Genomic DNA, 12,978 nt, shown 5'->3' with positions numbered 1-12,978 from the left:
AAATCACATAGGCCCACATCGCAGGGAAGAAGATTCACACAGGCTTTCACATCACTGGTAATGGTTGCTGCCGAATTTTATTGCCAACTGGAGCTTATTAGCTGCTGAATACTAGCTGATAGAGAGGATGTTTTTTTGAACGGTGCATGGTACTGTAAACTATAATTGTATACTAAACTATACTGTGTAGTGTATATATCTGTATGATGATGTCTATAGCGAAAATTAGCATCGCCTTTTTACCCTGCATTTTCCCCTGCTTGTTAATTATATATAAATCGCTATTACCTACCCTGTATACTGTGTGCTCCTTTATATATACTATATGTACAGTTCCAGATCAGGAAGAGAGGTCAGCTTTGCTTTGCTTCTGTGCAAAAAATTTTCTTCTTCGTCTTCGTCTTCTTTAGTTACCGTACCTAATGCTATGGAGATCAGGAGAAGCTATATCCTTTTTCTTTTTACTTCTATGAGAAATTCAGAAGTACTCCTTGTGGAAATGGAAGCGAGTCCCCGTCCTGTGGCTCATCTCGTGGGACAGGGTCTTCAGCTCCTTGGCTAGCGTCGGCGCGCCGCAGTAGAAAACTCCTGCGTTTTTCGTCAGAAAACCAAACCATTCGTGTCAGAGAATTTTTGAGGAACACATGCATATTGATCATGCCAGCAATTGATGCAATTGGATAGGTTTACTGGGAGAGAGATTTACCAACTGTTGAATTGGGGTGCTTGGAGGCAATCCTGGTGAAGACTTCTTTCCAGTTTGGTCTTGCAAAATGTGTCCTCACCTGTTGAGTACGGAGTGGATGTTCAGTTAACAGAATCTACTTGTAAGAGGAGACTCTGTATCTACTTCTCCTTTAGATCTTTACCCTTGTGCCTGAGACGATGTCAACACCATGCTTGGCATGGTTCAGAGCTTGCACCATGGACAGCAGAGTTGTCCGCGCATCGCGCTCCTCGTAAACGCTCGTCAGATAATTGTGCAGCTCTATCACACCCTGGTTCAAATTGAATAACGAGTTGATCATGAACACTGTCAATATACTGCTGGCCTATCAGTAGTCTGAAAATACGGATTGATAGCAGTATTTCTCCCTGCATTTCCTACCTTCTTGTCCATTTCAGCAACCTCATTCATCACTCCTTTGAACCACTCAAATGACAATGGCTCCCGGGTAACCCAGTAAAAATGTGCGCGGCTTGTTCTGTATGCCCTCTTCTTGTTGCTACTTGCTGTTGACACACTGAAGCTGTTGGCACTGTCCTCAGATCTACTGGTCTCCATTGCCAAGTCCTAATAGTTGTGCAAAAACAATGTGAGCTGCTATGAAGCAGAAGCATGTTAGTGGTAGAAATGGCAACAGCATAGGATGGAGTAATACCATCAGCTCTTCAGCTAGCTTAATATTGTTAAGTAGGTCCCTCAGGATGCTGATGAATGGTGTCGCCCCGATCCCGAGGCCGACAAGAAGCAGCACGTCGTAGTTTCTGAAATCCTGTGCAGGGGCGCCATAGGGACCGTCGACGAGCAATCTTGGTAAGCTGTGATATATAGAACCAAAAACAATTTTCAGTTTATTGTCTTTCAGGAATATAAGGAAGATGTCATGGAAATGGTGATGGGCTGACCTTCTTGGTTCTGCGGCGCCTAGCTCGCTGAATGAAGCTCTTCTGTTAAGGTGTGGCGAGAAGTAGTTCTCGACGAATATGCGCTTCAGCTCCTGTGTCCAGTCTCCATTTGTTCGGATGTGAACACTGAGGTAGTCATCTCCAGGAGCTGAAGTGATGGAGAAGGGATGCCTGAAACAAACACAGTGAATCAGCACTTGAATTACTATACTATAAGCTGTGAGTAACTCGATGAGAACCGGTGAATTAATGGAGAGTTGTACAAACCATTCGAAGGGAGAAATTGTGGGACACTGAAGAAATATGTACTGTCCACTTCTATATCGAAATCCGTAGGGCTTTGACATTGTTATGGTCAATACATTTCCAGGTAGAAGGCAGACCTGAGCGAATCAATTTACATAAGAAAATATGTCTTTAGCTTGGTTTCATGTAGTAAACATTATGGTAAATGAAAAAAAAAATACTGTGCACAGTATTTTCTCTTTAATTGTGATAACTTTCAATTATAAGGTTAATATGCTTAAATATTCCTTTATTTTACATAACTAAAATGATTGTAGCACTCTCGAGAAATGTTTCTTGCAACACAACGTTTTAGGATACCTTGGGTCAAAATTTCAAAAGTTTAGCTGCCTATATTATTATTCTAAATATTTATATGTGACATAGGAAAATGACATGTTAATATTTGTCTTGAAATTAATATTATAGCTTACCCTAGGTTTAAGAAAAGCATTAAAATAGGATCAGTAGTAAAATCATGTGTTGGGGATTGGGTATGTAACACAACCCTTTGTGACCAGAATCTCCGTAGAACAGAGCCTAACAAAAAGTTGCTACTATGTTCCTATACATGGGAGCACTGAAGACAGAATAGACTAATCGACAATTAAGCAAAACCGTGGACCTCAAAGACATGAAAGTCTTTAGAGAGCGACATGCATTTTCTGAAGGACCGAAATGTTCGAGTAAGGTCTACTTTTATTGTTGGTGAACTAGTAGTGGCAATATGACTTGTATCCCACAATGGCACAACATTCTCCATTTCTCCTTTACTTTCAACAAACAAAAAACCATTCTACTGCTATCACCAAACCTGCACTCTCCAGTCCATGTTATTACAATGATGGATCCAAGACTTTGGAACTCGTAATGGATCTCTAATTAGGATCTGTGCAAGTTGTCTATGACAGCTCCTTTTTCTATTTTAATATTTACACTGGTCGATTAATCATGTACTAGGCAGTAAAGTAGATCAATCAGCACTAATGAAATAGCATAAAACTTTTTAGAGGTGCAGAAAAGTCAATCAATTAGTATTAGAAACTACAAAAAGTTTATGCCATTTACAGTTACCAAATTACCTTCAAGATTTTGACAGCATAAGCATTTGACCGCAAGGCTCGTAGCATCCTTTCACCGACATACAGCATCAATGGAACAGAAATGTACATCCATGTCTGAAAAAAATGCAACAAGATTCCTCAATGTTAAAGCTCTGCGTTGTTCCTAACCTGAACTTCGCCTTTTATTACACAAAATTGTTTGAAAAGAAAATTTTCCCACATGATATCATTCCAAAAGAGATAAGAGAAAGATAAGCTGCATTAAAATAACAAATTGAACCACTCGTTTTGGCACTTGGCAGCTGTCAGATTCTTTGGTGCTTCGAGAATTGCACAATAAAATGTGTTTACATCGAATATAATATATAAAATTATACTGATAAACATGTGGACCGACTACCATGTGCGTTCTGGAGACCAGTGTGTACTTTCTGACAAATGAACCTTCTGTATTGTGCAAATAGTACTAGGCATTCTGTTAATCTACAGCAGAACATACATGTTTGTCAAATAGGCCAAGCTGGCTCTTGACTATACTAGCAAAACAATTTTAAAAATTCGAGAATGCACCTAATCAAGAGGATTTCGAACAGCCTTTCCTCATGGATAACTGCATATATATATGACACCTCAATTCAGCAACCATCACAAAAAAAAAAGAGACAAATTGGAACCATGAAAAACGCACCATAAAACGCCCATTCCTCTTGAATGCCAGGTGGTCCTCCTCCCATCCAACAAAAAGAAAAGTTTCATAAAAGAACTCAAAAAAAAAAAAAAGTTCATGCCACAAGCTGCCATGAACTGCACGGGAAGTTTCACTGTCAAATTCTAGGGGCAGAGATGAGATGGCGACCAGTGCAGGTCACCCTTTCGCCTTTCACTAGCTAGACAGCCTCTTTAATCGGATCCGATCCCCTATAGATGCCACTGCCACCACCCCATGATCTCCTTTACAACTAAGAGCCTCTTGGCCCCTCCTAGATCAACATAGCACGGCAATAATTCTCGCCGTATCGTACGTCTCATCACCACATGTGACAAGGGACGCGAACGCATTAAGCTTCACATTTTTAGTCGTTGTTAAGTGGTGGTCACTGATCAAGAAAGCTAAGTAACACTACTACTGCTGCTGCTGCTAATGCTGCTTAATTAACTCAGGGAGTTTGGTGAGATGGCAATGGGCACCAAGCTAGGCCGGCCATAAAATTTAGTGGCCATGATAGATAGATAAAAAGTCTTCGAGGCATGGCATGCATCCACATGTAGAAGCAGCCAGGAGAGTAGTAGCAATGGAGGTGACGAGTTCGTGGCAAAATGTGAGAAAGCTAGCTGCATTAGGCCGGTTGCAGTAGGTGAGCTGGATTATACTAATCGTGGGGGGCATGTGATTAAGGGTCAAAGACTCAAAGCACAGTGGCAAAGAAAGGTAGTAGTACTACTAGCACCAGCAGTAGTATACTGTTAGAGTAGAAACAATCAAGCAAGCAACCAAACAGGAGAAGTTTCATGCTGAATCCATCATTGTAACCTTCATGGTTAAGGCAAGAACTGAAAGCTCGTCGCTTGCAGATTTGGGCTGTCTCCTGACGAAAGATCATGATGTGACCTAGTGGTAAAAATCATTGTAACCGCCTACCTCATGTAAATGTGGGGTAAAGTTTGCTGGCTTTTGAGCTTTGGATGATACTACTACTATCCATTAATTATTCAGACATTCAGTGAAACAATATTGTTCAGATTTCAGAGATGGATGACTAACATCGGTGCTCCATTCTGTAAAGCAGGAAGCATTCACAGCCATTCATGGCATTTAATAGATCTAGCCTGTCTATGATGATTATATTGATTAGTCTTAGCGATCCCCACCTATTTTATCAACACCCAAATCCAAATGAAAATGCCCTGTAAAGCAGTGGCAACTAGATCCACCAACAAATGTAGGACCATGATCAATAAAAATCCGTTAGTAAAAGTGTTTCATCATCATCTACTACGTCCAGTGTTGGATTAAGCTTACGCAGAACTGACGCCACCTCTCAGCAAGTGCGTAGTAAGTTTCCATCGTAACACTACGCGAATATATTATCGTCATAGACACCCTGACTTTACTATCAAACTCTAATTAGTACTATTTTTTATCAATCAAGTTGTAGCCTTGTAGGTACTTAAAAGACACAAATATTACTTGTAAAATAATTAGTAAAACATTCCATATTTTTTATGTTTTGAAAAATATTGATATCAAACTTTTATAATGTTAACTATCCGTAACTTTAAAATTCTGGTTTAAAAGCATTAGAACAATAGATTTTTTTCTTATAAAGTACCTTGTGGTTAAAACCACACATACATATCACCACGCCAGCAAACACATTTCTCTACTAATTAAAAAAAGAAGGTCATCTTCTTTCCACCCCTTTCTCCCACTTCGTACTCAAAACCAATTCCCTCCCATAAAAACTAATTTCTAAAAAAAAAAACAATCTAAAAACCAATCAACCCACTCTGTCTAAATCCTTCTACTAAACTGAATAATTCTACTAAACTGAATAAAAGAAGATGTTGCAACACACGAGCTTGCAACAAAAGTTGGATGAAGATTAAGATTTTCGTAACTCGCTTTTCAAACTGCTAAACGGTGCGTTTCGTGCGAAAACCTTCTATGAAAGTTGCTCTAAAATATCATATTAATCTATTTTTCAAGTTTATAATAATTAAAACTCAATCAATCATTCATTATACCATCTCATCTTACGTAAAAAATTTAACCTTCATAATTATCTTCATGAGAAAAAGAACACCACCTTGAAACAACGGTATTATTTCTGTCATTTCTGTCTTGACATGGCTACATGGCGGCCTGGAACGGGTAGGTACAAAGGGCCGCAGAAACAGCACGGCCACCTGGCGACCTTGGAGACCACCGGCAAACTTACATTTACACACAGGTCAGGGGAAGAGGCTCTAGAGTCTGGACGACTCGACTCGTACTCCGCCAACACATGTACTCCACCGTGACAACTCACAGCAACTTCAACACTGGAGTACACAGCTGTGGACCGGTCTCGACCTGCCCCCCCCCCCCCCCCCCCCCCCTACGCCGCTGCCTACCTCCACACGGCCTATTTATGACAGGGACACAATCACACAACTACGCCATCCTTGACCATCACGAGCAAGACACAGGACAGCACAGTAGGTCGATCTGGTGCCCGGCTGGCTAGCAACCACGGCGACTCTGCACTGCACAGGTCACCTAAATAATCTGACTATTTTCTTTTCGTACTTACAAAAAATAAATAGAGCTCTTTTAAGGCAAAAAAAGATTTTTTTTCTCGGTTTGACTTTGTCTCGACTCACTCTCTCAAGTCTCAAAAACATTCCTCTCTTTTCTTTTTGGGCACCGTTGCTGTCACGAGTCATGTTGTCACTCACTGCAACGAGAGGTAACGAACGCTTCTAGAGGGGATGGCAACATAAAGCAGCAGAGGAAAAACACCCTGAAAACGCCCCTTCCCAAACGAAAGCGAGCCCACCGGGTGGACCCCAAATGCTTTTGCACGCGCCGCCCGGACAAACAGAAAACCGTCACCCTCACCGTTTAAAAAAAAACCCAAAAAAACCCAAAAAAAGAAAAAAATATAAAATAATTGGATATTTTTAAGGATGTTTGTGATGGCACATACCGTTTTCAAATACCAGCGACGGACGAGGAAGAGGAAGTACCCATGGGCGATAAGAAGAGCGTAGACGATGCCGAGGAGGTGGTGGGAGTACCAGAAGGCGTTGAACCCCGCGAGGCGGTTGAACGGCGAGGGGAGCCGCGCTACCGTGGGGAGGACGGTGCCGGCTGCGCCACCGCCGCTGCCACCCTTCTCGCCCTTGCGGAACGGGTGGGTGGCCAGCGTGAAGGAGACGGTCATGAGCACCACCATGGCGACCCCCGTGATGCCCTCCACGCCCGAGAGGAGCCCCACGTAGGTCGGCTTCTCCGGCCCGAACGCGTCCGCCACCAGCCGGTACTCCTCCGGCCCCGACGCGATCAGCCTCGGGAAATCGCACGCCAGATGGTTCCCCGCGTGCAGCGTGATCCCCACCACGATCGCCGTCGCAATCATCTGCAACAAAAAAAATTATTTGTTACTATTATCTTTACATTTTTCACCATTTACAAATAAAACAATAATATTGTTTTGTTCATAGTTCTACATGTCATCCTCAAGAGACTTGTAATTCTTCGATTTGAGTGTGTTTAGTTACCAGAAGTTTCTAACACGGGGCCATGGGTGGGTGACTGGGTGTCCACTTCGCAAGAGGTAGCTTGTCGGTCTCTGGACTAATTTTGACCCTTGACTTTTGGCGATTACTGAACAGTACAAGTAGAACACCGTAGTCGTACCATGTGTGGGGGCAAGGGATCTTCTGCGGCGACCGTGGATTTTGGCAGCAAGTAGTAGTAGAGCAAAATGATAGGGCGGGCAGCATGTAACATGGGAGGGGGTAGCTGACCAGTGCGACATGGGACCCAGACAGCCGAAGTATACAGTACGCTAAGCCATTCTACTCCTCTCTCCACTCTCCAGGGATAAAAAGTCTCGAGCTACCACATGGGAGGCAAAGCGCGGAGGCCAATTTCACACGGGATCCCGGAGAGAGAGAGAGCCGGTGGGCTCCACGTGGCCGGCCAATCATTGCCCGCCACGTTACCCCTCCAAACACGACGCACCGCCGACGACGGCGACCGCTCAACCAACCGCCGCGTCGCCGCTGTATCCCGGCGACAGTAGCTTCTACTCCATCCGTTTCAGGTAAGTTTCAGGTTACGAGAGTCAGACTGTTTTAATTAAAGTTTTAAGTTTAATTAAATTTATAGATAACTTTAACTAAAATCAAAATGTTTTATAAAGAGAATATATACTTACCAAACAGTAGCTTCTACTCTATCCGTTTCACGTAAGCTTTCAAACTGTTTTAAGTTTAATTAAATTTATAGATAATTTTAACTAAAGGCAAAACGTCTTATAAAGAAAAAAAGTATATACTTACCATACATAGTAAAAAAAAAAAGAAAAAAAGAACAAGTGAAGAGAGTTTAACCGCGTGACACGTTACACACTTACTCTCCATCCCATTTTAAATACAGTTATAAATTTATGTACTCCATCCATCCCATAATATAGTAATTAGGACTGGATGAGATATTTTATAGTACTACCTCTATTTTTCAATAGATGACGCCGTTGACTTTTTTCTCACATGTTTAACCATTCGTCTTATTCAAAAAATTTATGTAATTATAATTTATTTTGTTATGAGTTGTTTTATCACTCATAGTATTTTAAGTGTGATATATATCTTATACATTTGCATAAAATTTTTTGAATAAGACGAATAGTCAAACATGTGAGAAAAAGTCAACGGCGTCATCTATTAAAAAAACGGAGGGAGTATAACGAATCTGAACATATTGACAGTATATCTTGCTTGAAAATTTTTTGACCTATTTTTAAAATATTTAATAAACTTTTAAATAAGATAGACGATTAAAATTTAAATATCTTATTTTTAACCTATTTAATAATTTTTTTAAAATATAAGATAGATAGTTAAAATTTAAATATACAAATTCACGACTGTATTTAAAATGGGACATATGACTGTAGTTAAAAGGGGACGGAGAGTATTATTTAGGCGGGAGGAGATTTGATTGAATTTACCTTGTGGAAGGTGATGTTGTCGTCGAAGGGGACGAAGAAGCGGGCCCAGGAGGAGCGGAGCCACGTCAGCGTGTTGCGGCAGACGGGGAGGAGGACGAGCGCCATGTTGAGCTTGAGCGTCTCGGCGGCGCCCTTCGCCGTCGGGAGGCAGTACCCCATCACCCGGAACGCCGGCGTGCGCCGGTACTGCACGAACTTCCACACGAACAGCGACGCCATGGCGGCGAACCACAGCGCCACCACCCACGCCCGCCGCCAGTTCTCCTCCGCCGCCACCCTCACCCTCGCCGCCGCCTTCCTCACCCCCCACCCTCCCCTCCTCCCCTCCTGCTGCTGCTGCTGCTGCTGCTGCTGCCCCCCTCTCGCCGCCACCGCCGCGTGCGCTCCTCCGCCTGTTGCTGCTGCCGCCCCCGCCGCCACGGCGGCGCCGCCGAGGTTCTGGCTCCACTGGGCGCCGCTCGCCGTGCTCAGCGGCCGGCTGTAATTCATGTAGCTGTCGCGCTGGAGCAGCAGCGCCTCCAGCTGCCACAGCTGGCGGACACAAACGAGGAAGACGACGAGACACGTGTCATCACGCCGGAGCCCACTAAAAAGACAAAGCTCTAAACATATACGTACACTATACGTATATACGTATACGGCCAAGAGATAGAGAAAAAAAGAAAAAAATAAATACGCATCAGTGCACGCACCTCAATGTAGCCGAGGTTCTCCGGGTCGAGCTCCTCCATGATGAGCGACGCGTACTCCTCCGCTTGCTCCTTCAGCTTCGCCAGCTTGTTCGCCGACGCGCTCAGGACGATCAGCTGCGAGTGACAGTTAATTACCGCAGTAAAAAAATGGAGAATTGGTTAGTGATCGGATTAGAAATTTAGGCAACTGGGTGCCCACAGGAAGAAGCTTCTGATGATTAGTGAGAGAGAAGGTAAAAGAGAAAAAGAAAGTTTAAAAGGTGTTTAAACAAAGTCACCTCCTGTACTTCCTCCCTCGTTATCCTCCCATCCACGTTGGTGTCCACCCTGAATTTTGGGGCCAAGAACGCAACAAGAAGCATTATCAAGAATCTGTGACTACCACAATGGGCATCGGAATTCGGGACGGATGGATCGATTGATCCGTTACGTGCGATCCGGTGAAAAAGAAAATGTAAATTTTGATGGGGGGAAGGGGGTAGAATTCGGGTTGAGTACATACATGTCGAAGAAGATCTGGAGGCGCGCGTCGAAGCTCTGGTCGGAGATCTGGAGCCAGAAGTCGTAGAGCTCCTCTCTGGTGATCCTCTCCAGATTCTGTCGCCGCCGCCGCGCCAGCGCGTCGAAGATGCCGACGGCGAACTCCTTGGAGTCCACCATTCCTGCGGGTTTGATAATGGGTTTCAATTGATTGAGATGGGCATGCGAGGCCAAGAAACGTCGCGATAATGGTGGATAGGATCATGGTGGTGGTGAATGGAATTGGTGGAATTGTGTGTGTTTGGTGTTTGATACCGATGCATTCGCCGAAGTCGTCGCGGGAGAGGAGGCCGTCGCGGGCGAGGGCGTTGAAGCGGTCCTCGACGCGGCGCCAGAGCTCGGCGGCCTGGACGGTGCCGGTGGTGCGGCTGATGAAGCGGAGGCCCTTGAGGGCGCGCTTGGCGCCGGTGCTGGAGCGGTTGAGGCGGGCCTGGATGCGGCGGCGCTCGCGCGCCGCCATGGCCGCCTCGCGCTGCAGCTCCGCGGGCGTCGGCGGGCGCGGCGACGGCGAGGGGGACGGCGAGCGCAGCCACGCGAACTTCTTCCGTATCCGCGACGACGTCGACGAGCACCGGCTCAGGCTCCGCGCTCCCCCGCCCCCCTCCGGCGTGCGCGGCGGCGGCGGCAGCGGCTGTGGCATCTGCCCGCCGCCGCCGCCGTAGAGAGTGGCGCTGGTGGGAGTGACGCTGCGCACGACCATGGACTCCTCGTCGAGCTCCAGCATGACCTCGACGAGGTCCCCCTGGTCGGCGAGGAATGCCGGCAGCATACCACCCCCTCCACTCCCGGCCGCCGCCGCCGCCGCGGCGAAGAACTCATCGCCATAGGCGGTGGTGTATGACTCGTTGTCGGAGGTGTCGGTGTTGGTGGTCTGGTCGTCGGCGAGGTAGTCCGCGATGCGCCTATGGCCACTCCGCCGCGCGGCGTTGCTCCCGCGCGACGGCGTCCACATGCCCGCCGGGGCGCCCGCGCCCGCGCCCACGCCACGCCGCGCCCGCGCCGCGCCACGGGAGTGTCTGTCTACAAGGGCAAAGCAAGCGAGACTGCGAGCGAGAGAGAGCAACGCGACGCGCGGTCGTTGGTTACGTTGCGCGTCCTTCCTTCCCCCCCCCCCCCCCCCCCCCCCTACCTACTAGGATATATACTAGTAGTACTAAATACGTATAATGCGCTATCCCGTGGGTGCGGCCGCTGCCTGCGCGCGGTGCGGTGCGGTGCGGAGTGCGGTGATTTCGTCTCCGTCTCGCGCAATCGCGCGGTGTTTTTCTCGTTTTTCTGCGGGGTTGGTGCGGGGCGAGGCTCGCGTCCACGGCTCGGCGCGCGCGGTTGGGTTTTTGGCTGTGGACGACACGCGAGAAATGAGCTCCGCGGGACACGAGTGCGTGCGGTGACGACTGATGACTGACGAGACGCGTTCGGTGAAGGAAAAAAAACCTCGGAGCCTTGCGGTTTTTGGCGGTGTAGCGGGGTGGGGAATCCAAGGTGCCGTACTGACATTAGTTGGGGTTGGGCCGAGACATGTTCACAGGGCATCATCAAACTTGAAATTAGATCATCTAACTTATTGTCCTTATATGGGTCTCACAATTTATGAAAACATTATATCACAAAAGGTTTTTCCTTTAATTCGGGGGTATGTCTTTCTTTTTTAGGGGTTGAATGGAGTGAAATGGAATGCTGAATTGTACGAGAATATAAACGGATTAATTGACTATTTTAAGGTTAAGAAATGAATTTGAATTTGAATTGATATTTCAAGAACTTTTTTTGCATCGCAGCATTTAGGACCTCGGGAAGTATGCGTGTTGTTATATTCCATTGTAATGTAGTAGCGAGTTGCCACTCTTTGTGTGCACCTTGTCACTTTGCTGTGAGTGTTATTGGTACCATCTTAGTGTGATGAGTTGATTGGAGACGGTGAGCAGCTGTCAGGTGCTAAACTCCAGCGTTCAGACTTCGGTTAGGCGTGCCTGTACATAATGTTCTCTCTGATCATCGGTCCAAGAACATCTGGAAACAATAATTAATACAAGAGACATGTGATGTTTCTGAAGCCATTTGTGAGTACCTAATGTGGGCCAACACTATTTTGCATTTGCAGAATCGCTTCTGGTCTCAATACATACACTCTCAGTTGCTATCGTCCTCGCTGGGTTTAGTTCTCCCCTGGGCTCTGAAGGGGACTCATCTTTTTGTCTACATTAGATGTGGCGCATGTGTGTTATTTCAGAGCCAGAAATGACTCTGAAATATGATACCTACAGTCGAGGATCAATGTTCAGAACTTCAGACTCCAGGATTTTCAGAGATCGCCCTTCTAGAAGCTCAAGATCTCCTTTTTTATTCTCACTGGCCTACATGAAGGCTACATATCCTTTCTTAAGCATTAGATCCACATCGAAATTTCTGGTTAATTAAACATTTAAACCCTGTGGATTATTCGGTTATGACTGATGAACAGTTACTAATTGCTAGGTCGCTAACAATGACATGATATGATATTATTAGTCACTACTTTCCTCCCAAAATATAAAAGACTATAGTTATTTACCCAGATATTATACTTCTTCGAGTACATAGTCAAAGTCTCGTACATTTTGAGATGAAGGTAGGGTGTGTTTAGTTCACACCAAAATTAAAAGTTTGGTTGAAATTGAAACGATGTGACTGAAAAGTTAAAAGTTTGTATATATAGAAAAATTTTGATGTGATAAAAAAGTTAAAAGTTTAAAGAAAAATTTTGGAACTAAACTCGGCTGTAGTAGCTAGGAAGCATCGGTAAAGGACAGCCTACGTGTGTCACATGGTTGGAGATGAGGACGGTGACGGCCACCGCCGCGCACACGAAGAGCCAGTCGCCGGAGTAGCCACCGGCAGGAGCTAGCAGCAGCTGTATACAACACGTACTCCGGCGAGGTAGGTGAGAGTTCAGTGTACTTCCACACACCGAATTGACCGACGACGAAAGCGATGACTTAGGTCGACCTAAGCAGCTAAGCCAAGGGTTTGTTAGCCAGTGATGGATGCAGCAACGCACCACACTACTAC

At 45.6% G+C, this 12,978-nt stretch overlaps 1 protein-coding gene across 1 annotated transcript; it reads right to left on the bottom strand.

Moving 5' to 3' along the window:
• Positions 1 to 269: 269 nt before the first annotated feature.
• On the bottom strand, positions 270 to 11,031 carry LOC127784442 (respiratory burst oxidase homolog protein E-like). The gene is made up of 14 exons (XM_052311751.1): positions 10,186 to 11,031; positions 9,893 to 10,052; positions 9,669 to 9,717; positions 9,391 to 9,504; positions 8,699 to 9,229; positions 6,668 to 7,099; positions 2,997 to 3,092; positions 1,897 to 2,012; positions 1,630 to 1,800; positions 1,383 to 1,542; positions 1,109 to 1,294; positions 870 to 998; positions 707 to 785; positions 270 to 588 (listed from the first exon to the last, which is right to left on the bottom strand). Exons 1-14 carry the CDS (start codon positions 10,880 to 10,882, stop codon positions 479 to 481), a joined length of 3,030 nt encoding a protein of 1,009 aa, XP_052167711.1. The 5' UTR covers positions 10,883 to 11,031; the 3' UTR covers positions 270 to 478.
• Positions 11,032 to 12,978: the final 1,947 nt, after the last annotated feature.

Source organism: Oryza glaberrima, chromosome 9, assembly GCF_000147395.1.
Source record: "Oryza glaberrima chromosome 9, OglaRS2, whole genome shotgun sequence".
NCBI classification, from domain to species: Eukaryota; Viridiplantae; Streptophyta; class Magnoliopsida; order Poales; family Poaceae; genus Oryza; species Oryza glaberrima.
The sequence above is the reverse complement of the archived record's forward strand: the minus strand, read 5'-3'. Positions and strand labels throughout refer to the sequence as shown.